The following is a 27073-nucleotide window of genomic DNA, read 5'->3' as shown; positions in this document are numbered from 1 at the left end:
ATGTGCCCAGGAGTGGGATTGTGGGATCATGTGGTAACTCTATTTTTAGTTTTTTAAAGAATCTCCATACGGTTTTCCGTACTGGCTGCATCAATTTACATTCCCAGTTGGTAACACTTTCATTTGTAATATTTTCACACCATTAAAAAAGTCTTCACTAATGGGATATTTCACATATTCTAGTTAGAGAAGATTTTTTAAAAGAAATGACAACAAGCTGGGAGCTGACATAAATAGGAGTGTTACAAGCTCTGACAACAGAGTGCAGTGTGGCCTGGCTGAAGCAGAGACAGAACTGGGAGGGAAAGATGAGGCTGGAGAGCTAGTCCAGAGTCAGGGAAAGAATGTCTTCTCTTTTTTATGATTTTGCAAAGTTTTAACTTCTATTCAATTGCAACCAACTTTATTTCCATAAACTAGCACATGCGAAGACCACTCCATACCACACTCAGAAAACTAAAGCAGCATCTTTATTTTATACATACAAATAGTATAAAATGTTTTTGTAAGAGCTGTGTTTTGTTTACAATATATTATATTGCTTCAAGCCAATGCCAACAGTTCATACATATATTCCCTATCTTATTGTGTTTACAATATATTATATCATTACATGTCACTACCACAGTGTTATTTCTTTCTCTCTCTTTTTTAATACTGAATTCTCTGGAATCATGGTAAGGTCAGGGTAAAGGTAAAAAGTATTGTGAGTTTAAGGGGAGTTTTAAAAATGTGACAAATGTCTAAATACACGACAAAATAAGTTGAAATGCTAAGACTTCAGCACTTTTAACTGCTTAATCCAAACCTTTGTGATTTATGCTTTTTTGTTCCATTTATCTTCTCCAATGTTGCCCAGCCCCTCAATACCAGGAGTGCATTGTACTTTTGGCAATTATCTGCCAAGTACACACTGAAAAGACAAAAATTTAACCTGAACAACTGACATAACATAAAGTTGGTCCCAAAGCACTTAAACAAGAAAATCTATACCATTATGCTACAGATGTACTTAGAAAACTTAAAAGGAAGAGTAAATATCAGCTCAGTAATTTATAATAAAGCTAATAAAATTCAGGCCAGTATTCTTAACTGTAATAAACATTACTTGAACATTGAACACATGAAAGGTTAACAAAGGCTATGAACTTGGTGTAACTTAAAATGTTTCAGATGTCGAAGTTCACCAGATGTAATTGGATTCAGGTGGGTCCTGCCGCTCCTCGGCCTTTTTAACTGAAGGCGTGTGCTGCCTGAGCTGGGCGCCTGCTGGCCTCAGGGCATGCAGGAGGCTGGCTCCATACCCTGCAAAATTATTCACAGCTTAAAAGAAAAGAAACTACAAAAACAAGCTCTTCAGATTCATTATTCACCATTCAAATAAAATCCATTTTCCCTTTCCAACCCAGAGTGAAAGACCACAGTGACCACAAAAAGCTACCTGAATGATGAGATGTTACAGGTTCAAGAACTCTTTTAAAAGAAACTCAGTTTGCTAACTCCATCAAATCTGGCTTCCATTGAATCTCTGATTCACTATATATTTTGGTCATGCCACGCTTGAAGCAAACTCGGGATGAATGTTATTGAATGGAAGGATTTTCTCCATCCAAGGGCTTGTAAGGATCGAGCACTGAGGTCTCATTGCAGGAGTGCTTCTGCAGAGAATGTTGTCATTGATCCTTTCATTGCCTTGCAAAACCACCCTCCATCATTATTGATCTAGTTCAATAATAACAACCCCCATTCTTCATACAGATCACATGATTAGGCATGGCTCTTGCATTTACACAAAACAGGAATTTTATAAGAATTAAGGACTTCCATAAGTCAGACAGAGAAGGAGAATTATTGCATGACATCCCTTGTATGTGGAATCTAAAAAGAAATGATACAAACAAATTTACTTACAAAAAAGAAAGAGACTCATAGACTTAGAGAATGAACTTATGGTTGCAGGGGGTGAAGGAGAAGGATGGGTAGAAGGGATAGCTAGGGAGTTTGGGATGGACATGTACACACTGCTATATTTGAAATGGACAACCAACAAGGAATACATAACACAGGGAACTCTGCTCAATGCTATATGGCAGCCTGGATGGAAGGTGAGTTTGGGGGAGAATGGCTACGTTTATATGTGTAGCAGAGTCCCTTTGCTATTCACCTGAAACGATCACAGCATTGTTTATTAACTGGCTATACCCCAATACAAAATAAAAAGTTTTAAAAAATGAATCAATCTAAAAGAATTTAGGAAAAGAGAAGCGTTTAAAAAAAAAGTACACCAGTACACATTATTAGAGAAGGGTTAGGATTTGAACTGACTCCTTCTCAGTGGGCTTTTGTGAGCTTTGGTCAAGATGGGTGTCTACTGATACCATTTCCAGTTCATCGTAAGAGGAGTGTAACACAATAATACAATGTGAGTTGTGAGTTACACAACTCAAGACTTCTTTTCATATTACTTATGGACTTCTGAAGATGCCTGGGTCACTGACTCACTTCTGCTGATTTCCTGGAACTGATCTAAGACAGCAGTTAAAAATCTGCCTCCATCTTCCTGTCCATTGGAGTCAAGTTTGGCATTTCATTTGTTCCCTGCGGTTTTTTAATGCAAGCATGCCATTAAGCAACTGCTGAGAACAGAATACTTTGTTCCTGAATGCTTTTCTTTGAATTGTCAGCATGTAGGCTAGTAGCTCATGGACTCCACCAAGACAATGAGCCAACAGTCCCTACCCTTCTGCTCACCCTGCCACCCATGAAGCCCAAACCTCCCTGGTGAGGCAGAGCCTGAGCCAGGAAGTCTGTCTCCAGTATTCTCCTCCCAACTCAGATGTCTGGGTGCCTGGGACCTCCCAATGTGTCGCCTCACTGGGAATCTGTTCTTAGCAGAATTCGGTGCCTCACAGCTTCCTTGTCATCTCCTTTTAAGCAAAATTAACCTCATTCTTTCAGCCTGATTCTCTCAGCCAGTGTACACAATGGCTGGGGGGCCTCTCCTGTAAAACAAGCTTGCATGTTAATCAAGCACCAAGGCATCTTCTTGACATGCATGCCTGAATCTGAAGGCGGCAGAGATGACAAAAGCTTTCAGCAGCAAAGTCTACAAGTGAGGGTGCTACTGGGGCTGGGAGACCTGTCAGAACTGCTCATCTAAACTGCGTGCATGAGGGCCTCTCACTCGCCTTCTTGGAATGGTTAATTTTCTATAGGTCTTTTACCTGAAGGAAGGTCCCCTTCTGCCCCATTTGGTACCATTCCATCATTCCCACCTGGGTAAAGGAGCCATTTTCCAGAGGAACTCCACTTTTTGTTAAGCTATGTCCACCTGAAGTCAATTCAATCTACCATCCAGCCAAGGCAATGGTGAAAAAAAGGCTCAGATCAATGGCTCAGTGTAGCCTAGGCCAGACACCAATATACTTTAAAACAAACAAACATATAAAGCTACACATAACTGGTTTTATACACATCAGAATAGTACAATGTATGTTATAAAATATGTACAAAAAGTAGGAATTAGGGATTGAGATATATAACTATACATATAAAATTTCTACATAAATGTAATAAAAGAACATACAATTTTTTTTTATGTCTTCAAACTAATATTTTCCCTTAGCACCCAGATGAGTATCCACATTCACTGGGCTATATGCATCACCCTTTGGAGACCACTGATTTAGAAAAACACCTGATATGAAAGTGATCTGTTCACTTCGTGTACATTATTTTGGAAACAACTTGATAGGCACAGTGTGGACTTCTATTAATCAAGGGAACTGCATGACTGAATGAAGCCTTCCTTTGCCCACAGAAAGTAGCCAGTGGGTCCATCCTCAGCAGATAGAGTTCAAGCTACAGGATGAACCTGCAGAAATGCATTATTTTTTTCCTTCACTTGCTGATTGACTGCCCCTCCCTCTTGAATCTGGGCACCACCAGGAAGGATCTTTTCCGTCTGTTCACTGGTATGTTTCCAGTGCCTGGATTCATGCTTAGCACAGAGACGATAGCAATCAAAACAGAATGACTGAATTTAGCAACTTTAACTTTTATTTTGTGTATAAAATAGACCAGTGGTTTATTATCCTATAGCTAGTCCATTTTTGGTGGTCAGTAAATGTGAAAAAAAATACAACTCCACGTTAACATCTCTCCTGTACTTCACAGACCTTTTCTCTCCCTCGAAAGAACCCATTTAAAGCATCCCCAAACCAACACAGTGTAAAGATTTTACAAAGCAAAACTCTTCATGTTCTAATGCTCCTGGATCAATCCTGAACGATAAAATGAGAACCATGTAGCTACTGATCTACATTTGATTTAGAAATCTTACTTTTACTCATTTCTATCATAGTTAACATACCATATTACCAAAGCAACCTAGAGTACTAATTTAACCTGGAAAATATTTGTGGTGATATTTTACAGATGTGCTGGTATTTTATAGTGATGCTTTCTTTCCTCTGCACTCTAAAGCTTAGAGAGTTCTGGCGGTAGTGGGGACCACTGGAGAGAGCAGGAAGAGGAGAAGTTGGTTTTATGCAACGGAAAGCAGAGTTGAGTTATGGCTTGTCTGTCCTGGCCTTTGGGGCCAGGAAATAGACATGCAAGAGTCTGGCTCCCCAGACAGTTCCCACTCACTTTTATTGCAGTGTCTCCCATGCCAGCCTTCCTGACACTGGCATTTGTTGGGTTCGTGGCAGGTTCCGTGTGTGCCGCAGCCGGGTTTGCAGACAGCTAGAGTCAAAGGAGATAAATAGAATGTTTCCTGAGCTTTCACTGGTTAACAGAATTACGCAGCTGTCTTTCCTGCAGTTCTTTCGAATGTGTTCATTTTGGCTTCATCCCTTCATGTGTTTTTCTAAGTTAATCTCCAGCTAGAAGTCAGTTTGGGACTCTTTTGAGTCAGTCCTGGAAGTGATCTAGACTTGATGTTTCCCATTGACAAAAGACACTCAGGAGGACTTTGAAACTGCCAGGCAATGGAAGTTTATCTTCCTTAAGAAAACTCCTAATAGTTAAAAAGTTTGGTGGTGTGTGCAAATGTGTCTAAGCTTTTTTTTTTTTTACATGCATGGATTTCACACGTCTTTGGTCTACCTCAAGAAACATAAATGTCAGTGAAGAAAGGTTAATTGTGATGCCTCAGCAACATGCAGTAGGTACAGAAGTTAGGAAGTAAGAGAGGAGAGATCCCTGCTAGTTTAACTACCCCAGAACATAGGTCGGCTGTGTGTACAGGGTACTTACGCTTTGAACAGAGGTCTCCTTGGTAACCCTTGGAGCACTTGCATTTGTTTTTACCAATGCATTTGCCTCCATTTCGACAGGGCTGTGGGCATTTGCCTGAAATAGAAGAATGCAAATAAGCAAGGAACTCTGTTCTCCTTTCAGAGGCAATTACATTTTTTCAAAGGAATTGCAAGGCTTTGAGAGGATCAAAGCTTTTAAGGGGCAGTTATTTCCACTTATTTTGGATCAACCCTGGCTTTATTACTGTTTGAGCTTCATTTTGGGGACAAATAGGCTCATATTTTTACTTATAATTTTGGATGTGAATCTTCCACAATGAGTATTGTTCAAATGCTGTATTTACGTCACTTTTTTGACAATGTTTTAACTGATTCATAAAAACTTGTAATTTAAGATATATTAAAAGTGAAGATATGGCCCCCTAAGTGATCTTTGCTCTGAGTTCTGATTTTTGTATGTCACTATTTCTGAAAGCAGGTCTATACCTAGACATGATGACTTCTGCCTTAGCCTAGGATTCTCCAGAAATCAGGACCCGCCTGCAGAGTTTATTTGGGGAAGTGATCCTTGGGATGAGGAATAGGGGGTAGGGAGAGTCAACAGCAGAAGAGAAAAAGCCAACACAAAAGTATGTTTGTAGGTTGTTCATCACTACAGGCAACTGGGCTCTATTCTGCAGCATCTTTCTGAGGAGTCAGGTAGATGGACTGCTTCTCCAAGTTGCCTGAAGGAAGAGAGAAGGAATCGTTTATTCATCTGCACCAGTGTCCGCTGACGAAAGGTCACCCCATGGAATAACTTTCTTGAATTTCTAGTCTGTGACTACAGATTATATACGTATAATCTGTATATATGTGCAGTTGCTCAGTCATGTCTGACTCTCAAGAGTCTTCTCCAACACCATAGTTCATCAATTCTTCAGCGCTCAGCTTTCTTTATGGTTCAATTCTCACATCCATACACAACTACCGGAAAACTATAGCTCTGACTATACAGACCTTTGTTGGCAAAGTAATGTCTCTCCTTTTTAACATGCTGTCTAGGTTTGTCATAGCTTTTCTTCCAAGGAGCAAGCGTCTTTTAATTTCATGGCTGCAATCACCATCTGCAGTGATTTTGGAGCCCAAGAAAATAAAGTCTCTCACTGTTTCCATTCTTTCCCCATCTATTTGCCATGAAGTGATGGGACTGGATGCCATGATCTTCGTTTTTTGAATGTTGAGTTTTAAAAGCCAACTTTTTCACTCTCCCCTTTCACTTTCATCAAGAGGCTCTTTAGTTCCTCTTCACTTTCTGCCATAAGGGTGGTATCATCTGCATATTTGAGGTTATTGATATTTCTCCTGGCAATCTTGATTCCAGCTTGTGCTTCCTCCAGCCCAGCGTTTCTCATGATGTACTCTGCATATAAGTTAAATAAGCAGGGTGACAATATACAGCCTTGACGTACTCCTTTCCCAATTTGGAACCAGTCTGTTGTTCCATATCCAGTTCTAACTGTTGTTTCTTGACCTATATATAGGTTTTTCAGGAGGCAGGTAAAGTGTTCTGGTATTCCCATCTCTTTAAGAATTTTCCAAAGTTTGTTGTGGTTATATATATTTATATTCAGTACTCAGGAGTCTCTGGTGGTAAGCGAGAGACATGTGGCTCAGCTCAGGTGCAATTAGACTATGTTTGTACAGATTAGGTCACAGCAGTGATGGAGGGAAAGGCTGGCTGAAAAGGACATGAGGTGGGGCACACAAAGTCCTTGATTCCACACTTGGGCATTTTTCTGGAATGTCTCAGATCCTAATAATACTTCATGCTTTATCTCTGTGCCAAATGAGGAGTGCTGATATTTTCACAGATCTCTGCATCCCAGGATTTTAGAGCTGGATATAGATGCAAAAATCATATTTTTTGTCTTTCTTTCTTCTGAAGCCATTTATTCTCCATTTGCAGTCTAGAATTTGCCATCCTGAGGCTGAAGTTTTTTCCGGGTAAGCATTATGCTTGACCGACATGAAGTGAATCCCATATGAAAATCATTTTGGTAGAAACACTTTCTTTTATTTATCCAAAATGACGTTCCTCACATATAAATAATCCAACATGTACTCACTGTGGAGATTAGAGAGACAATTGAGATGTTAGTGTCTCTCAGAAAATTGAAATGCCATTAGAGCTGTAGGCTTTTCTGACACAGGGATGTTTCACAGAAAGGTATTAAAGCAACCTTAATACTTGAATGCCACCTTTCTATCAACCATTAAAATCCAAAAGAACCCTTTTTGCTAGGTTTGGACACAAAGAATAGCATTTACTTTGTGGTCAAGATCCAACTTCAATTTAAGGAAAGGAATATCTAACTCTGAATTTCCATTTGTATCAAAGGAACATCTGATCCCATCATAAGCTCAAAATTGGATACTCTGAAGTGTACTGGGGTTTTTCAACTAAGCAAGATGTGGGACAATAATTATATGGCAGAAAAGATACAGGATGTATTGTGAATTACTTGGGGGGCCCAAGGTTCCCCATATTCCATGAGATGTGAACTTAGTATCCAGAGAGAAGAGAGAGAATGGCTGATAGAATCTTTTCATTGTCCCCAAGGATGTTTTTGTTCCCTTGGCAAGAGGGAAGTGAGGACCCTGAGGCTCACTGCAGCCAACAAGGAAGACGTTCTTTCGTGGTTATCACAGAATAGAAATCTCTTTGCAGGTGACTGTTAGAAGACCATTCCTAGATCAAAGCTCATGGAACCAAAATATCGTGAAGGGATGACTGTTTTAAAGTTCAGAATTCTATAAATGTCTTTAATATTGACTTTCTTTTCCTAAAACTATATTGTGAACAAATTCTTATCGTTGGATAGTGGAACCCTGAGTCAACGTGAGAAATCACAGCTTTTTACCCAAATGAGACTAAGCACTGCCTGAAGACAAGTAGATTTGACGAATTCTAAAAAATTCAAATTTTAGCTATAACCAGTGAGGACAGTGAGATAAGGTATTGACAAAATAAAGATATTAAACTTCCTCCACCCATCAGATTGTGAGGTAAATTTGTGACTATCCTTCACATAGAAAAAAGATGAAAGTGGTTTACCATAAGTGCCAACAACCACCATCTCTGAGTCTTAGAATTTTACAAGTGATTTTTAACTGTTTTATCCAATATTCTAATTTTTTATGGCAAACATTTTATATAGATTACCTTTACAATGATAAAATCCATTAAGGTATTAAAAACCCTCTTTTGGTACAGTATAAATAATTTGGTTTTTTAAACTAAAGGTTCATTAAGGAATCTTATAAAGTTTATGAACCTTAAAGAACAAGAAAAACATATGTACATATATCCAGATACTTCTAACCATTGTCTTAGTTGTTAACCTGCAAGCATATCTCACAATTAAGTCAGAATGAAGTTTGAAAAGCCATCAACTTTGATAGAGGCCAGGAGAAATTATAATAGCATCAGAATATATATTTTATCTAAAAAAGAATAACAAATATTGGTAAGGATATGGAGAAATTGGAACCCTTGTACATTGCTGGTGGGAATGTAATATGGTACAGCCACTTTGGAAAATAGTTTGGCAGTTCCTCAAAAAATTAAAGAGTTAACGTATGGTCTAGCAATTCCACTCCTAGGTATACTCAGGAGAACTGAAAACATGTTCACACAAAAACTCGTACACAAATATTCATAGCAGTGCTACTATTGGTAGCAGCCCTAAAGTGGGAATAGCCCAGGTGCCCATCAGCTGACGGATGGATAAACAAAACGTAGTTGGTATATCCACACAATGGAATATTATTTAGCAAGTAAAAGGAAGTAATGATATATGTAACAATAGAGGCGAACCTTGAAAATATGCGAAGAGAAAGAAGTTAGACATGAAAGGCCGTCTATTGTATAATTCTATTTATATGAAATATCTAATACAGGCAAATCTAAAGAGACACAAAATACATTAGCGGATTCCAGGGGTTTGGGGTGAGGACCATGAGGAGTGACTGCTGATGGGAATAGGGTTTCTTTGGGGGATGGTAACATGTTCTAGAAGTAGATGCTGTACAACTTTGTGAATGTAATCAATATCAATTGTATGCTTTAGAAAGTGAGTTTCATGCATGTGAATTATGTCTCAAGTTAAACATAAGACATATAATTCAACTTTTTGTCTCTATTACACTATAGGTACTTTTCAATACAAGGCCCATTTTAATTTTTCCTGGTAATATGGTTCTGGTGATAGAAAAAAAAATTTCCTAAAAGGATTTGAGTATAACTTGTGGTGGCAATAATCAAGAGCTTTCAGAGGCCCACATTTTTGGTTCAATTAGGGGGAAAAAAAAAAGAATAGAAAACATTATCTCTGCCAATGGAAAGGTCATAAACCTAAGGGCATGAAAGAGCATATGTCCATGAAGAGAAAGGAACCCATGAACAAAGATTCATAAACATTAACCAATTAAGTACATAAAGTCTGAGTGTAAGTGTGTGGAGAAAATTGAGGGGAGTTAGTTCAGAGATATCTTTATCAGGGCAGGGTAATTAACAAGAACAGAAGCCACATCCTGACAATTAAATTACACGTTCTATGAAAACTTCAGAAGTATTTCATTTGAACTCTATTAAAAAAATCATCATTTCAGCTATTACTCATTAAAGTGAAAAAATCCCCACAAATAAATTAGAGGTTGAAAGTTAAAATAGTAAGTCAGTATTATTTAATTCTGAACCCACTACCACTTCAGAAACTATGGCTAGAGCAAACACAGTGGTGTTTTATGGACATAATACAGCTGGAGGTGAAAATGCCATATTCCAGAACTTCCAGCAAAGTAGGGACATGCTCACTCACATTCCTTTTGTTTCTTCCTGAGCCAGGCTTTGGTGTTATCTGTTTTGTGGGTCACAGAGCAATCTAGGGTGAGGTTGGCTCATTTCTGAGTTGAGCAGAGAGCTTCAGTGACGGGAAGATAACAGGGCCAGGGCAAAGAGTTTGGTATCCTGATTCCCAATACAATGATTATCTACCACATTCCACCCTTAAATTTGTATTTTTTTTTAACCATAAATAAACACTCAAGAGACACTTCCTCAATCTAGATACAGAGCATTGTAGACACACCATGAAGTTCTGTTGTGCTCCCAATCACTATTCTGGTTTCTATGATCTCCTATTACTTTTGCCTGCTCTTGAACTTCATAAAAATGGAATTGGCCAGCGTGCATTTCGTGTGTCTAACTTCTTTTGCTTAGCATAACCTCTGTGCAATTTGTTCACGCTGTTGTGTGTGCTATTAGATGCTTCTGGTTTTTATTGCTCTTTACCTTACTTCCCTCCTTTTTCTTGAGTCTATCCTTTTCTCTGAGACGGATTACTAGGCTCTGGTTGGTTGGGAAATGTGGCAGTGAGTGCCAGAGGCGGGTAAAAAGACTCTATGCCTGCAGATAAGTGAACAAATTCCAGCTGTCCTAAAGCTCTGGTCTACATTTCTAGTCTGAAACTATGGACTCTTCACAAGAAACAGTGCAACAGGGTGAACAGCGCCAAACCAGACGTAACCAAGTCAGAGAGTGTTTAATGAGTCAGCTGAGCTGATCTATGTCACTCCTCTACCCCGCTGTTAGCCAAAATGGATGGCGGCTGAATCTAGTAAAAAGAAACCCCTGGCCTGAGACCTTAGACAAGCTATTCATTGTCTCAGGGCTTCAGATCCATCATCAATAAAATGAAGGGGTTATTTGGTGCTTCTAATGTTCCCCACCCCAAACAAAGACAATGCAGATCAGTACTCACTTGTTTCACACTGTTCTCCCTCTAGTCCTGGAGGGCAAATACACTTTCCAGGGTAGAAACAGGTCCCTCCGTTAAAGCAGGTGGCTGAGCAATTTGCTGTTAGAATGAATAATAGGGTATTGCATTAGGTAGTCACTTAAATCTAACAGCAACATTTCATTAAGGCTAAGTGATACTTCTTAGGCATCTGCTACTTGCCCATTTATTTATTTAATAAAATAAGCCATATTACCCAGACAGCAGTGGTAATCAATTGCTTGACCAATTGCAGATTCAGGCAATATAACAGGATACCACACACATGACACCGGACCTACCTCTAGGGGTTTGTTTGCCTCTTAGTGAAAAAAGGCAACAGTGGGTAAAAACAAATATCTTTTTAATTTTATTGTAAATATCTATGCTCTTAAAAGGAGAAGAATGCTATAAACCCAAGAGAAATATTTAAGATGAATGAAGAATAAAAGGAGAAAACCTTCTTTGGAACAGATAAAAGGGAGAGAAGTCATAAATATTAGGGTTGGACAAAGGAGAAAGCAACTTTTTTCCTGATTAAGAAGAACAGGGATGCATCTTATATAACAGAAATTTTTGAAAAAAATAAGTTTTTATGAAGCTTGCAAGAAAGAATAATTATATTCAGGAAAGGGCAGCCTATTCCCCTTTATGAGATCCCGTAGACAGGGAAGTGGAGGCAGCATGAGCTAGAGGGATGAAGAAAGTGGGTGTGTGATTTTGGGAGTCCAATAAACTAGATTTTCCAGGTGATAATCATACTGCTGGTAATTCATCCTAAAGCCCCCTTTTTAGAGTCAGCTTCTGGAGTTTCACTGCTCACTGGAACCTAAAATAGAGGGAGGACAGAAATGAAAACGGGGGAGAGCAAGTATCTAAAAATAGACAAGTTGGCTCATTCTATAACGGAGATGAAAATAAGAACTCAGCTATTCCAGTTTTATGGCTTATTTGTTCTTGTCCTATATAAAACAGGCCAAAATTGGCTGTAGGTGAATGAAAGCTGGAATAAGCATCCAGGAAGAAAATCAGACAGGATTTCCAAAAGTTCTAAGTGTGTGCTTTCTTTGCGGAAATGAAATCCAACTAAAATATTCTATGAATATCATGCTTCCTAAATGATAAAGCTTTGTTAAAAATGATTATCATAAGTATCTCCTAGCTTAAGGCCATGCTGTACTTGCCTTGGCAAAATCAAGCTTCCTGTCATAGAGAGTAACAGCAGCACTGGAGGACGGGATTTAGGATTTAGGAGAATCCGTTCTTGAGCTTCCTCGTTGTTACTTGCAACTAACATTGTTGAAAGTGAAGTGTTGCTCAGTGCTGTGTGACTTCGCAACCACATAGGCTGTAGCTCACCAGCCTCCTCTGTCATGGAATTCTCCAGGCAAGAATATTGGAGAGGGTAGCCATTCCCATCCCCACCCAGGGATCGAACCCAAGTCTCCTCATTGCAGGCAATTACCATCTGAGCCACTGAAGCTAATATTAGGGCTGGATCTTTTTTTTTATTCTTATTATGGAATGCTTCACACATTTGCCTGTCATCCTTACACAGGGGCCATGCTAACCTTCTCTGCACTGTTCCAATTTTCTCATGTGTATTGCCAAAGTGAGCAGAGGACAGTTGTTTCTGTGAGCATGTCCTATCTCCCCACTTGCCCCTGTTTCTCCTGGGGATAATAGGAGATGAGAAAATATCAGGATCTGTGTCCACTTGGCCTCTCGCTGGCCACTATCCTTCCTAACATGTAGAATGCAATGAACCTGGGAGTTTAATCAAAAGTCACAGAATGGGACAAACATTACAAATGTGACAAAACTTGAATCTGGCCACACCCTTAATGACTGCATAACACTGGAGCTTCTCTCCATCTCTGTGTGCGATGATTCTTGACTAAGAAAATGAGGCAGAGACTCCAAAGGACTTTCACTGGGGCTGAAGGTTTGCTGGGCCAGTATTTAACCACTCAGCTGTTAACGTTTACAACAGATGTCCCAAGAGCCAATGAAAGTCAGTCTTTAGTGTTTCTTTGAATCTGTAGTGCTAAGATCTAGTTCTATGCCAGTGATTAAACCATTTTTCAGAAGCTCTATACTCCCTCCTGGATAACAAATGCATCTTTTGGTTGAGATAGTAAAAAAGAAACATTATTTCTTTTAATGTTCCCAGATCTCCAGTGAGACCAAGTGGAATTTCAACAGACTTTCCAATAGAATAAGAAAAAGTTACCGGAGTCTAACAAGAAGGAAAATCTTTTATCTGAAAGGTAAAATATTACCAATGTAAAGGGAACTGGAATACACATAGATATTTTCCTTCACAGGACCATGCAGTGTTGAGACACCCTGGCATAAAGAAGACATTATAGTTGACAGTCAGTCACTGTGCATGCTACACCAATAGTAAGCCTCACAAATGGTCTTTTAAAATCTGATAAAAACATTTGTTCTTCATCCAAATTTCTGAAGGATTGGCTCTATTGCCTAATAAATTTGAGATAATATGAATTTAATTCTGCTACTATAATTAAATTCTGCACAATTCTGAAGTAGCAGAAGGGCTGAATGCTAAATTTAGACAAATGAAAAGAAGCTGTGCAAGAAAGAATGTTTTACTCACTGGCTATTATTATCAGTGTCATTAGTGATTAATCTTTATGAATATAAAATTTTAAAGTCATTTTCATTCCAATGCTGTAGTTTTTAAAGACCACTTACAAATAAAAGGTAGAGATGTGAACATGTGCTCTCAGTTAGCTTAGAAATGGGGAACCAGGGGTCAACGGCTTAATTTCTATTTACAGTTGGGAAAAGCATGGCCCACAGAGATTGGTTTCTCTACTCAGAGTCACTTGTAGAGGAACCGGGTTCTGAAACAGGTAGCCTGAGTGGCAATGTGGTACAGTGGAGGATGTGAATTTGGGTCAAGCTACTCAAGGTCTATAAACTTTATTTTGCTTATCTGGGACTATGATGAATAATTATTTACATATCTCAAAAGATTGTAGAACTAAAGTCAGGTAATTTTATGAAGGTACTTTGCATATCACAAAATAACAGACAACCATAAATGATTATTCTGACTCATGCTAAGGGCTCTTTCCTTTAGGTTTTCTTTCATTTTAAAAAAGCTGCTTATTTCAATCTTAATTGGTACTATCTGTATTATCACTAAAGAGACACTTCTCAAAAATAAGCACATCATTTCATTTTGGCCAATCCAATATTTATTTTAGAAAATAGTGCCTTACTCATGCAATCGGCTTCTCTAGTGGCTCAGTGGTAAAGAACTCGGCTGCCAGTGTAGGAGATGTGAGTCAGTCCATGGGTTGGGAAGATCCCCTGGAGGAGGAAATGGCAACCCACTCTGATATTCTTGCCTGGAGAATCTCATGGACAGAGGAGCCTGGCGGGCTACAGGCCATGGGGTTGCAAAAGAGTCGGACACAACTGAGCAACCAAACAACAACAACAACTCACACAATTAGCATTTCTGACTAAAGGATAATTTCATTAAATACATACACTTTAAGGATGTTAATTTTTTCCCATCGTACACTTTACAGATGTTAATTTTTTTCCATAAAAGATGTGAACCAGGCAAAGTAGACAGGTGTCTTGCAGGACTATGAATCACACCATTCTACTCTAGAGCCATGTTTGAATCTACTTTCTGAAAGTAAAATCTGGCTCTGCTACTGCTTCACAGGAAGGAGGGACTCGAGCTCTCAGGGATGTGATCTGTGAGCAGAGAATTAAATGGGTGATCAGTGAACTTCTAGGTCAGGCAGTTTGGAAGAGATTGTTTTAGAAGCTCACCCACAAAACTGATTTGGGACATACGAAAACAGCAATGGGCCAGGAGCAGCTAACTGTCCATGAAACTTCACGCTCCCCTCCCATAAAGGGAGATAGCTGTCCAGCCAAGAATGACATTTCTCCTGCTTGCATCCAGGTAAGTAATGAGGCTAATTCCTATCCATGGAATGTGTGTTGAAAGTTTTTTGGGTCACTTTAGGACTTTTTTTATTTTTCTAAGCAGTGCCTATTCCAATCTGTGTTTGTTTATTGGCTGGAACCAGAGAGCTCCTAAGCTGTCAGCAGGATCATCAGTGCCTAACTGCCTTGCCCACTGACCAGGTTCCTGCACTGGAGCATTCTGTGAGTGAATGTAAACTTGTACTGTGTTAAGCGACACTAAAATGTATGGTTAATGTTAAAGCAACCAGTGAAGTGATACACCCTATTTATAAATCTGTTATGAAGAGTGATGATATAGTAAATATACTTCTTTGAATTGAAACAAATATATTACCGTATATAAAATAGATAGCTAGTGGGAAGTTGCTGTATAACACAGGGAGGTCAAACAAGAGCTCTATGATGACCTACAGGGGTGGGAAGGAAATTCAAGGGGGAGGGGACAAATGTGTACTTATGGCTGATTCACCTTGTTGTACAGCAGAAACCAACACAACATTATAAAGCAATTATCCTCCAGTTTAAAAAAAAGAAAGTAAAAAGAACCTTGTTCTTAGGAAGTTACCTTTATCGCAATTGACTCCATAGAATCCAGGTGGACAGATGCAGAAACCGGGAGTAACACATAGCCCGCCATTCATGCATCGTGGTGAGCAAAGGACTAATGGGGAGAGAGAATTCTAATTATGGCCAATAGGGTTTTAGAAACAGGACCATTTTGGAAATGTCGATAATATAACAGGTCTACATTTTCAAGCTTTGTGGTTGACTCTAAAGTGGTTGCTCTGTAAAGACAGAAGTTTGCTATATTAAAATTATTTTTGTGCAGTAAATAAGGTTATATTTTTAACCAATTTCATAGAAGAGAATTTTGGAATTGTTCCACTTGAATGGCTGATTAAATTTTCCCAGAATCATTATTTTAAGTAAGATGTGGTCTTCTTAAGAAGTATCTTTTTCTGCCTTAGTTCCTCAATTTTTCAATTTCAATCTATCTTGTGTAAATATCTTTTTCTGCCTTATTTCCTCAGTCTTTCAATTTCAAAATCAGTCCAGATGGAGCTCAGGACAAGATGGTGGAATAGAAGGACCTTGAGATCACTTCCTCTCATGAGAAGACCAAAATCACAACTGCTAAACAATCATTGATTTAAAAAAGACTGGAACCTACCAAAAAAGATATTCTACATCCAAAGACATAGAGAACAAACCACAACAAGACGGCAGGAGGGGCACACTCTCTACACAATCAAATCCCATATCCCCTGGGTGGGTGACCTGCAAACTGACATCAGTTGCAGAAGCTCTCCCACAGGAGTTAGAGTTCTGAATCTCACATCAGCCTCCCCAGTCTGGGGATCTGGCATCAGGAGGAGGCTAGACTTGAGCGCAGGAGCTCCACTGGACTCCAAGACTCCACTCTTGGAGGGCATACCTGGGTCTTGTGTTACCAAGACTCAGGGCAAAAGTAGTGACTTTACAGGAGCCTGGGCTAGACCTACCTAGTCTTGGAGGGTCTCCAGGAGAGGTGGGGGGAAGCTGTGGCTCACTCTGGGGACAAGGACATTGGTCAGAAGATTCAGGGTATTTTCACTGGCATGAGCTCTCTTGGAGGCCAGGCCAACATTTTGGCACCAAGACCTGAACCCACCCAACAGCCTATAGGCTCCAGTGCCTGTACACCTCAGGCCAAACAGTAAACAGGGTAGGAACACAGCCTACTCATCAGCAGACAGGCTGCCTAAAGACTTCGTGAGCCCATAGCCACCTCATCTTGTTCAGTCACTAAGTCATGTCTGACTCTTTGCAACTCTATGGACTGCAGCACAGCTGGCTTCCCTTTCCTTCACAATTGTTTAAACTCATGTCTCCGTCTCAATGATGCCATCCAACCATCTCATCCTCTGTCGCCCCCTTCTCCTCTTGCCCTCAATCTTTCCCAGCATCAGCCACCACTAGAGACCCCCTTGACATGGCCCTCCCCACCAGAGGGCCAACACCCAGCTTCACTCACAAGGCCCCTCCCAACAGGAAGCCTACACAAGCCTCTAGACCAGCCTCACCCAGTGAGGGGCAGATACCAGAGGCAAGAAAATCACAGTCTGAGGACCTAGCCCACCCACAACAGGCCAGGCCCTACCCTGGGACCAACTGGGCCCCAGACCTGCAACTAGCAAGCCAACACAAGCTTTGGGACACCATGGAAACAATCCCACTTACCATCACATCAAAAAGAATAAAATACCTAAGAAGAACCAATCTGAGAGACAAAAGATCTATACTCCAAAAACTGCAAGACACTGATAAAGATTGAAGACGATACAGTCAGATGGAAAGATATACCATTTTTTCAGATCGGAAGAATCAATATTGTTAAAATGACCATACTACCCAAGGAAGTCTACAAATTCACTATTCAGTTCAGTTCAGTCACTTGGTCGTGTCCGACTCTTTGCAACCCCATGAATCGCAGCATGCCAGGCCTCCCTGTCCATCACCAACTCCCAGAGTTTACTCAAACTCACGTCCTCCATCGAGTTGGTGATGCCATCCAGCCATCTCATCCTCGGTCATCCCCTTCTCCTCCTGCCCCCAATCCCTCCCAGCATCAGAGTCTTTTCCAATGAGTCAACTCTTCGCATGAGGTGGCCAAAGTATTGGAGTTTCAGCTTTAGCATCAGTCCTTCCAATGAATACCCAGGACTGAGCTCCTTTAGGATGGACTGGTTGGATCTCCTTGCAGTCCAAGGGACTCTCAAGAGTCTTCTCCAACACCACAGTGCAAAAGCATCAATTCTTCGGCGCTCAGCTTTCTTCACAGTCCAACTCTCACATCCATACATGACCACTGGAAAAACCATAGCCTTGACTAGATGGACCTTTGTTGACAAAGTAATGTCTCTGCTTTTGAATGTGCTATCTAGGTTGGTCATAACTTTTCTTCCAAGGAGTAAGTGTCTTTTAATTTCATGGCTGCAATCACCATCTGCAGTGATTTTGGAGACCAAAAAAAAAAATACAGTTGGCCACTGTTTCCACTGTTTCCCCATCTATTTCCCATGAAGTGATGGGACCAGATGCCATGATCTTAAGTTTTCTGAATGTTGAGTTTTAAGCCAACTTTTTCACTCTCCTCTTTCAGTTTCATCAAGAGGCTTTTTAGTTCCTCTTCACTTTCTGCCATAAGGGTGGTGTCATCTGCATATCTGAGGTGATTGATATTTCTCCCAGCAATCTTGATTCCAGCTTGTGCTTCTTCCAGCCCAGCGTTTCTCATGATGTATTCTGCATGTAAGTTAAATAAACAGAGTGACGGTATACAGCCTTGACGTACTCCTTTTCCTATTTGAAATCAGTCTGCTCCGTGTCCAGTTCTAACTGTTGCTTCCTGACCTGCATATAGATTTCTCAAGAGGCAGGTCAGGTGGTCTGGTATTCCCATCTCTTGAAGAATTTTCCACAGTTTATTGTGATCCACACAGTCAAAGGCTTTGGCATAGTCAATAAAGCAGAAATAGTTTTTTTTTTTTTTCTGGAAATCTCTTGCCTTTTCAATAATCCAGTGGATGTTGGCAATGTGATCTCTGGTTCCTCTTCCTTTTCTAAAACCAGCTTGAACGTCTGGAAGTTCACGGTTCACGTATTGCTGAAGCCTGGCTCGGAGAATTTTGAGCATTACTTTACTAGCGTGTGAGATGAGTACAGTTGTGCAGTAGTTTGAGCATTCTTTGGCATTGCCTTTCTTTGGGACTGGAATGAAAACGGACGTTTTCCAGTCCTGTGGCTACTGCTGAGTTTTCCAAATTTGCTGGCATATTGAGTGCAGCACTTTCACTGTAATCCCTATCAAATTACAAATGGCATTTTTCACAGAACTAGGACAAATTTTTTTTAATTTGTATGGAAACACAAAAGAACAAAGAAATCCTGAGAAAGAAAAACAGAGCTGGAAGAATCAGACTCCCTGACTTCAGATTATACTACAAGGCTACAGTCATCAAAATAGTATGGCACTTGCACAAAACCAGACACAGAGATCAATGGAACATGATAGAAAGTCCAGAAATAAACTTATGCACACCTATGGTCAATTCATCTGTGACAAAGGAGGCAAGTCCATGCAATGGAGAGAAGACGATCTCGTCAATAAGTGGTGCTGAGAAAAGTGGACAGCTCCATGTAAAAGATGAAATTAGAACATTGTCTAACACCATACACACACACAAACATAAAAATAAAAATGAACTGAAGACCTAAAGATGAGACCAGATACTATAATACTCTTAAAGAAAAACATAGGCAGAACACTCTTTGATACATACTGCAGCAAGATCTTTTGGGATTCATCCCCTAGAGTAATGGAAATAAAAACAAAACCAAATAGGACCTATTTAAAGTTAAAAGCTTTTGTACAGTAAAGGTAACCATAAACAAAATAAGCAGACAAGTTGCAGAATGGCAGAAAATGTTTGCAAATGATGTCACCAACAAAGGATTAATTTTTGAAGTGTACAAACAGCTCATACAGTTCAATATCAAAAGAACAAACAACCTAATCAAAAAATGGGCAGAAGTTCTAAATAGATGTTTTTCCAAAGAAAAGATAGAGGACTAACAGGCGCATGAAAAGATGCTCAATATCACTAATTATTAGAGAAATGCCAATCTAAGCTACAATGAGATATCACCTCACACTGATCAGACAGGCCATCATCAAAAATTCTACAAATAGTAAATGTTGGAGAGGGTGTGGTGAAAGAGGGACCCTCCTACACTGATGGTGGGAATGTAAATTGGTGCAGTCTCTATGGAGAACAGTATGGAGGTTCCCAAAAAACTAAAAATAGAGTTACCATATGATCCTACAATCCCACTCCTAGGCATATGCAGAGAAAACCAGAATTTGAAAATATACATGCACCCCAGTGTTCATTGTAGCACTATATATAATAGCCAAGACATGGAAGTAACTTAAATGTACATTGACAGATGAATAAAGACATGGTATACATACACATACAATGGAATAATACGCAGGCATAAAAGAATAAAATAATGCCATATGCAGCAAAATGGATGGACTTAGAGATTATCATACTAAGTGAACTAAGGAAGGGAAAGACAAGTATCATACGGCATGGCTTAGCATATGGAATCTAAAAACATGATACAAATGAACTTATATGCAAAGAAGAAACAGACCTATAGACATAGACAGCAAGCTTATGGTTACCAAAGGGAAAAGGAGGCCCAGAGAGGGATAAATCTGGAGTTTGGAATTTATGTATTTATACCACTATGTATAGAACAGATAATCAACAAGGACCTACTGTAGCTTAGGAAACTATACTCAGTATTTTGTAATAACACATAAGGGAAAAGAACCTGAAAAAATGTATATGTATGAATAACTGAATCATTTTGCTGTACGCTTGAAGCTAACCACCTTGTAAATAAAATGCTTCAATCCAAAAAAAAAGCATACAAGAAAAATTCTTATTTTTTTGAAGATGAAAAATATTTTGCTTATTCTTGTTAAATAAGTCCAGTATATGTGAACTTGAGGTTTATATACCTTTATGGTTGAGAGCTGGACACAACTGAAAGACTAAGCATGCATCCAGTCATGTGATTAGTAAACATTTTCATGTTCATCTCTTTTTTTCATTTAACTTTTTTAGTAGTAATTTCACCAAAACAGATATATTTAATACACAAATGATCTTCATCCTCCCTTTTTTGCCTAGAGCACCTTCATAACTCAGGTGTAGACTTAATTGTGATTCAAGCTACTTTTCATTGGAGTAGATACTTTCAAATTGGTCACAGTACTATTTTTAAAACCAATTTTAGTGGAGGGAGAAAAACTCAAAACTTTTGTAAGATTATGCCAAAGAAGAGTGTATATAATAGTGAGCCCGGGTGTGGGGATGGAGGAGAGTAAAAGTGGCCACAAAGAATGTAGACATTGCCAGTTTTCTGCGCCTGTTACCACATATTGGATTTAACAGAAAACCACTCCTAGAAGAAACACTTTCCAATAGCTTTCCTGTGGCTTTTTAAGGCTGCATGAACCCATAAAATGTGACCAGAAAGATAATTTCAGGGGATGTGCTAAAAATACATGTGGGGCTCCTGTGTGACACCCATTTCACTAAGAAGCAAGCCAGGGAGCTGGCTGTCTGTGTTCTTTACCTTTTTCACAGTGAGGGCCGTAGAATCCATCAGGACATTCGCAGACCCGTCTTTCATTACAAAAGCCTCCATTTCTGCATCCTCCTGGGCACTCAGCTTCACCAAAGAGAAACAAGTTTTGTATAGACACTTTTCAAAACATATTCAGTGAATTACGGGGAGCGTGAAGAGGTTAGTGGTCACATTTTCCCCAGCACACTGATTGTAATTTATTGAATACCAATATTTCCACTTCATTCTCTCTACATCACTTGTACTTCCTTAAGTTTTCAGGAAAAGTTAGACTTTGCTTCTCTCAATCCTATTTTCAACAGTTAAGGGGCTTGTGGAAGAAGGCAAAGCAAGCTTTATGTTCTTCCTTCATCTCACCTATCAATTTACTGCACTGGACCTTCAATTCACATTGAGACAGACGATGGATATTGCCCTCCATATTCATTGTCAGAGTGGGTAATGACTTTTTGGTACATCCCTAGGGCACTGAAAGCCTCCAGAGCTAAAATTCTGTGCTGGAAGAGCTTATATCAGAACAGGGAAGGGGACAGGCCCTCCCATTCCCTGGTTACACAAGTGTGGTGGGAGGTGACTTTGCCTGGCAGAGATTGCTGGTGAGATGGCAGCGACCTGTTTTCCATGAAAGTCAGAAGGATCAAGCGTTTGGCAGTGGGTATGGGTAGTGGTAGTTGCTGGTGATGACTGGTGACCTTGCTATGAGGTTGAGGACTCCCAAAGACTATACTGGAAGAGGGAGAGAAAGAGGTGGAAGACAGAGCATTTTGAAGGGTACTGGAGTCCCTAAAATTGTGAGTGGGGTCAAAGTAAAGCAAGTCTATCTTAGTACTATTCCTGGACCCTGCACTTAGCAGCCCCTCCTCCCACTGGTATGGTTATAATTATACAAAATAATTATCCAGCCTAGCTAGCTACAATTTTTTGTTCAAATCACACCTGGAAGTTTTATGTCTTCTCTGGAATCACCATCACTGATTACCTTGTTGACAGGTTTTAAAGAAGATGGCATTTTGAGGTGTCTGCAAGATGGTGTTGCCTTCAGAATTCATGACAATCACGTTCACTTCAAATGCTGCCACTCCATCTTGTTTGCCGAGACATGGGAAACCAACTTGAACAACTAAAGAAAAAGGGAGTATGGAGAAACAGTTTATCTAGTTGATTCCAGTTTTACAGACACCTCAGCAAGAGAGCAAATAACAAAACAAAAATGTTCACATTCTGTTATTTGACATTCTTGTATCTCCACTAAAGTAAGGGCTATATTTTGATTACGTGGGCATTCTCCCCAGAACATGTACATCATGCGGGGTAGAGAAAGGATTAATGACCCTCATTAATTTGTACCCTACTAATATAAAACTGAGGATATTCTGTTCATAGTCTGAACTTGTATCATCTTGAAAAAAAGATGGTAAAATTTTCTCTGAAAAGTAAAGGTGCAAATAGGTAGCATAGATTAATTAATTAATTAGGAAAAGAAACTGTGTGAGCATCTTTACCAGCCTCCATATAATTCAAAAAGAGCTAAAAATCAACATTCCAGAATCCATTAAATAAAGCTCTATAAGCCACACCCCACTGGTTTATTTTTACTCTCTCTGCTTGAAAGTGACAAAATATCTCCTTTGGAAATACACCACAACTCAGACTAGACCCTAGTCATTGGACTGAGTTAATGAAGTTAGTATTTCCTCAGGCTAATTGTCAATATTAAGAAGTGTTCATATCCCAGGGATTTAGAAGAGAGTTCATTGTGGTGAAATAATCTCACAATAGACTTATAACTAATGGTTTAGGTTCCTAAATAGGAGCTACTTCTTTCCAGTGAGACGAACGCTCACTTGGGGTGTCTAGGTGTGACTCAGCAGAGAGTGGGAACTAACAGTGTTGCTGTACAGAGGAGGCGAGGGGGCCACCAACTATGAAGCCCACAAGTCATTAGGTAGAAACGGGCTCAAGCCATTGGGTGAGAGGCTGACTACATAACATTTCTGAAATCCACGGGATTATCATCACATATCCACTGGGGATCTAGCTGATCCACTAGATTCTAGTTCTTCCTTATGAACAGAAGAAACATTACTAAGAGACATACATATGAAATTCTGTTTCATTTGGTTTCCGTATGGCAGGTTATGGTTATTGCCAAGCTTAGGAAAATCATACCACGCCAAGAAAAATTCTTTCCCTGAAGAGTTTTTCTAAACCTCCTCCCTAGGTTTGTAAGAAGAAATGAGTTAGAAACTGATCTTCTCTTTTCCATGAGGCACTGCACACCAGCTGGTCATAAAATCTTCTTAACATGCTTGGCAACCGAAAACCTACTCTCAAGGCTTTGGCATTGTCAGTGTTCATTACTGTGCCCTTCTCCAAATAACATGAATTTCTTTCCTGAATCTTGAGATCTGATCATTGCAAATAATCAATTAAATGGCGGGGGGGAGGGGACGGTGGTACAGTTTAACAGAACTAAAAACGAGAGGACAAACCAAGATTGTGTTTGAAGTTCCAAAGTAAAATTGTCACCGTTGAAAATCTTGGTTGAATGAAATCTTACATATGAAAATGTAAGTTTACAAAACACTAAAATCCATTGTAGGGATTTCCATTTCAAAAGGAGGTGAAGGAGCTGATAGGTAATTTCTTTCAATTGTTAACACTACAATGCATTTTCACTTTGTTTAGATATAAAGTGTTTTTCTCATGACTCTTGCGCAGATGGGTAGGCCAATAATTGCCCTGAGGCATAAAAACATGGAAGAACCTAAAAGATAGAACTTCCAGAATCTTCCTTACCACATCTTTCAGGTTTATCTTTTTCTTGGACCTTATTGAGCCTCTACTTTGCAGCCCACCTAATTCTCTTCAAGGCACTTCAGAGTTTTTTTAGCTTGCAAAATCTTGGTATGGAAGAGAAGATCTTTGTATGCAAACTCATCTTCATTTCTGTTTATCAGCATTGTCAAGTTGCAAAACATATCTCAGATATCAAATATCAAAACATGTCTTATAATATGTATGGGAAATTCAGTTAAGATTAATTACTAGTTTGTCCATATTTCCAGATGTGCTAAAAGCAAACCATTTACAAATCTAAGTTATGACTTCATGTCCACATGCTCCAGTCATCAGGGGGTCTTCTAGACAATTTGGAATGTTCTCATGTAAATGTGTGATTAGTTAACATAGCCTCTAAGTTCAATGTAGGTACCAAGATGCAGAGTTCTCTGGCCCTAAACAATATGAGTGAGTGTCAGTAACTTAGTTGTATCTGACTCTTTGCCATCCCATGGACTATAGCCCACCAGGCTCCTCTGTCCATGGAATTCTCCAGGCAAGAATAGTGGAGTAGGTAGCCATTCTCTTCTGCAGGGGACCTTCCTGACCCAGGGATAGAACCCAGGTCTGCATTGCAGGCAGATTCTTTACCGTCTGAGCCACAATAGTCCCACCTAAACAATATGGCTCTTAGCAAACCCAGGGAAGAAAAATGAGGATATAAAGTCCAAACGGAAAGAAAACACGTCATAAGTAACTTCTTTAGAATTTTCAAGATGAATTTTTTCCTTTAAATGGATAAATACAAATTTGAGTCAAAATACAAACAGTTCCCAGGTGGCACTAGTGGTAAAGAATCTGCCTGCCAACGCAGAAGAAGCAAGAGACTCAGGTTCGATCCCTGGGTCAGGAAGATTCCCTGGAGCAGGAAATGGCAGAGTTGGATACAACTGAGCACACACAAAGAGTTCATCCATTCAGCAAATACTTACTGATATTACCATGTGACACCGTTCTAAGTAGTGGGGGTGCTTTAGCAAACAAGACAAAAACCCCAGGATTTTGTGGCACTGAGGTCTCAATGATTTATTTTGGAGATATTTTGTGACAGTTAGATATTTCAATCATTTAAAATGTCTAGAAAAATAAAGCAAACATTCTCATGTTTAAAGCTATAGACCAGTTAGAATTCAAAGTAGCTGCAATGTTTGAGTCTGCAACTACTGGATTCTTTGGGTCTCAACTTTTATAACCTAAGTTCAATTTGCCTGTATTTTAACTTCACAACAGATGCATAAATGTCTTCTGAGCATATTGTCTAATGCTTAAAACAGGATCAGGTGGAGAATTGCATTTGCTATGATCCATTGATTCGGATGGATCATGTGGTTTAGTTAAACTTCTCAGGCCTCAGTCTCCTTCTTTAGCCATAAGACCAATAATAATACTACTAAAGTAGTTAAAAACATTTCTTTTGTGTGTGTGTGGAAAGACCTGTCATTTGAAAGGTTAAAACTGTAGTGTTAAATGTTAAAACATGTCTTTCATTGTAAAAAGTCATTAAAAAAAACTCACACATCTAGCATAGTTCTGCAAAATTATGCCAAATGCAAATAGAGGAAAAGAAAGTCTTTTATCTTTTTGAATAGGAAAACCTGAGGCAATCTTGGCAGAAATCTAAGGATGTGACACCTTCATCTTCTCAGTAAATCAACAGAAAAGAATTATTTTACCAATCTAAAATTATGCTCAATGAACATTAATATAATATGAAGTATTTTCTATCTTCATCATGTAAAGATCTAATAAACTCTAGGTTTAAAATTATGCTTATTTTACTTATATATGTGTAATTTCAACCTGACAAATTCGACTTCCAGTGAAAGATGAACACATGAAAAATCCTCTCACCCTAGGTAAAAATATTTTCCCATATATATTCACCTCTTTTGATATAGGAGGCATGTAAACATAACTGTTATCTTAACCTCAGCACAGAATGATTTGAAAGGAACTAGGAAATAACGATCAGAAGTTAGGAGATACATAGTTTATGAGTTTCAATAAATTCACTTTTAAAGTAAAAGTAGAAATGAAAGATGTATAAATTGTGCTAATTACACTTGCCCACTTTTCAGTTTTGAAATGTGAAATAGAAATTTTATTCCTGTTCTGCAAATTCTACTTGTCCTGTTTTCTGCTTATAAATTTTATCTGTAAGACCATTCAGGTAATAAGAATTATAATTGAACACCTTTTAAAACATATTTCAAAGAATTTTGCTTAGAAAAAAAATCTGACTTTAGTTAGCCTCATTTTCAGGGACTTGTCTATAACCTATGCTCAACTCAAAATAGATTTCTTTCAGTTCCCAAACATGTGGTGCATGTCCGCAGTACCTGACTCTGCACACCTATCCTGCTGCCTGGAATGTTTTTTCTCCTCTTTTTTGTCCAGTGTTCTCCCCCTCACCTCTCAAAACCCAAATTAAACAGCACTTGTCCTCTGTAGGTTTCCCTAACACTGCCCCCCCATGACATCATTTCACATATACCTCTGTATACAATTGCATTATAATCTAATGATTTGATTATGATTCTGTATCCTTTGCTAGGCTTCCCAGGTGGCTCAGTGGTAAAGAATCCACCTGCCAATGCAGGAGATGCAGGTTTGATCCCTAGATCAGGAAGATCCCCTGGAGAAGGAAATGGCAACCCACTCCAGAATTCTTGCCTGGGAAATCCCATGGACAGAGAAGCCTGGTGGGCTACAGTCCATGGGGTCAGAAAAGAGTGAGACATGACTGAGCCTCTAAACAACAACAAACAACAAATCCTTTGCTAAGAACGTGATTTTCAAAGGGAAGGACCATATGGTATGTGTTTTTATAACCTTAGCACCTAGTACATTGTCACAAACTAGGCACTGACAGTAACAAAGATATATGTTATGGGAGACACATCCATATAACTTTATACACACAGACACACACTTGCACAAATACATGTGCACACCTGCACA

The 27073-nt window shown here is 39.2% G+C and overlaps 1 protein-coding gene and 1 non-coding gene across 3 annotated transcripts in view; both read right to left on the bottom strand.

Moving 5' to 3' along the window:
* Positions 1 to 451: 451 nt before the first annotated feature.
* The window catches only part of WIF1 (WNT inhibitory factor 1), an 86162-nt gene continuing 59540 nt past the window's right edge, over positions 452 to 27073 (bottom strand). The window contains exons 4-10 of one of the 2 annotated variants that reach the window (XM_004006493.6): positions 22251 to 22391; positions 21260 to 21355; positions 15630 to 15725; positions 11066 to 11161; positions 5260 to 5355; positions 4651 to 4746; positions 452 to 1305 (exon numbers count right to left, since the gene is read on the bottom strand). In XM_004006493.6, coding sequence (XP_004006542.1) covers positions 1184 to 1305; positions 4651 to 4746; positions 5260 to 5355; positions 11066 to 11161; positions 15630 to 15725; positions 21260 to 21355; positions 22251 to 22391 — 743 coding nt within the window. In that variant the 3' untranslated portion in view covers positions 452 to 1183. The remainder of the gene's footprint in view (positions 1306 to 4650; positions 4747 to 5259; positions 5356 to 11065; positions 11162 to 15629; positions 15726 to 21259; positions 21356 to 22250; positions 22392 to 27073) is intronic. The other variant, XM_012174613.5, reaches the window with a different exon arrangement.
* On the bottom strand, positions 12594 to 12705 carry LOC114114191 (U6 spliceosomal RNA). The gene has a single exon (XR_003589028.1). It is a non-coding gene; the product is annotated as a U6 spliceosomal RNA (small nuclear RNA).

The sequence above is a fragment of the Ovis aries genome, chromosome 3, assembly GCF_016772045.2.
Source record: "Ovis aries strain OAR_USU_Benz2616 breed Rambouillet chromosome 3, ARS-UI_Ramb_v3.0, whole genome shotgun sequence".
NCBI classification, from domain to species: domain Eukaryota; kingdom Metazoa; phylum Chordata; class Mammalia; order Artiodactyla; family Bovidae; genus Ovis; species Ovis aries.
The sequence above is the reverse complement of the archived record's forward strand: the minus strand, read 5'-3'. Positions and strand labels throughout refer to the sequence as shown.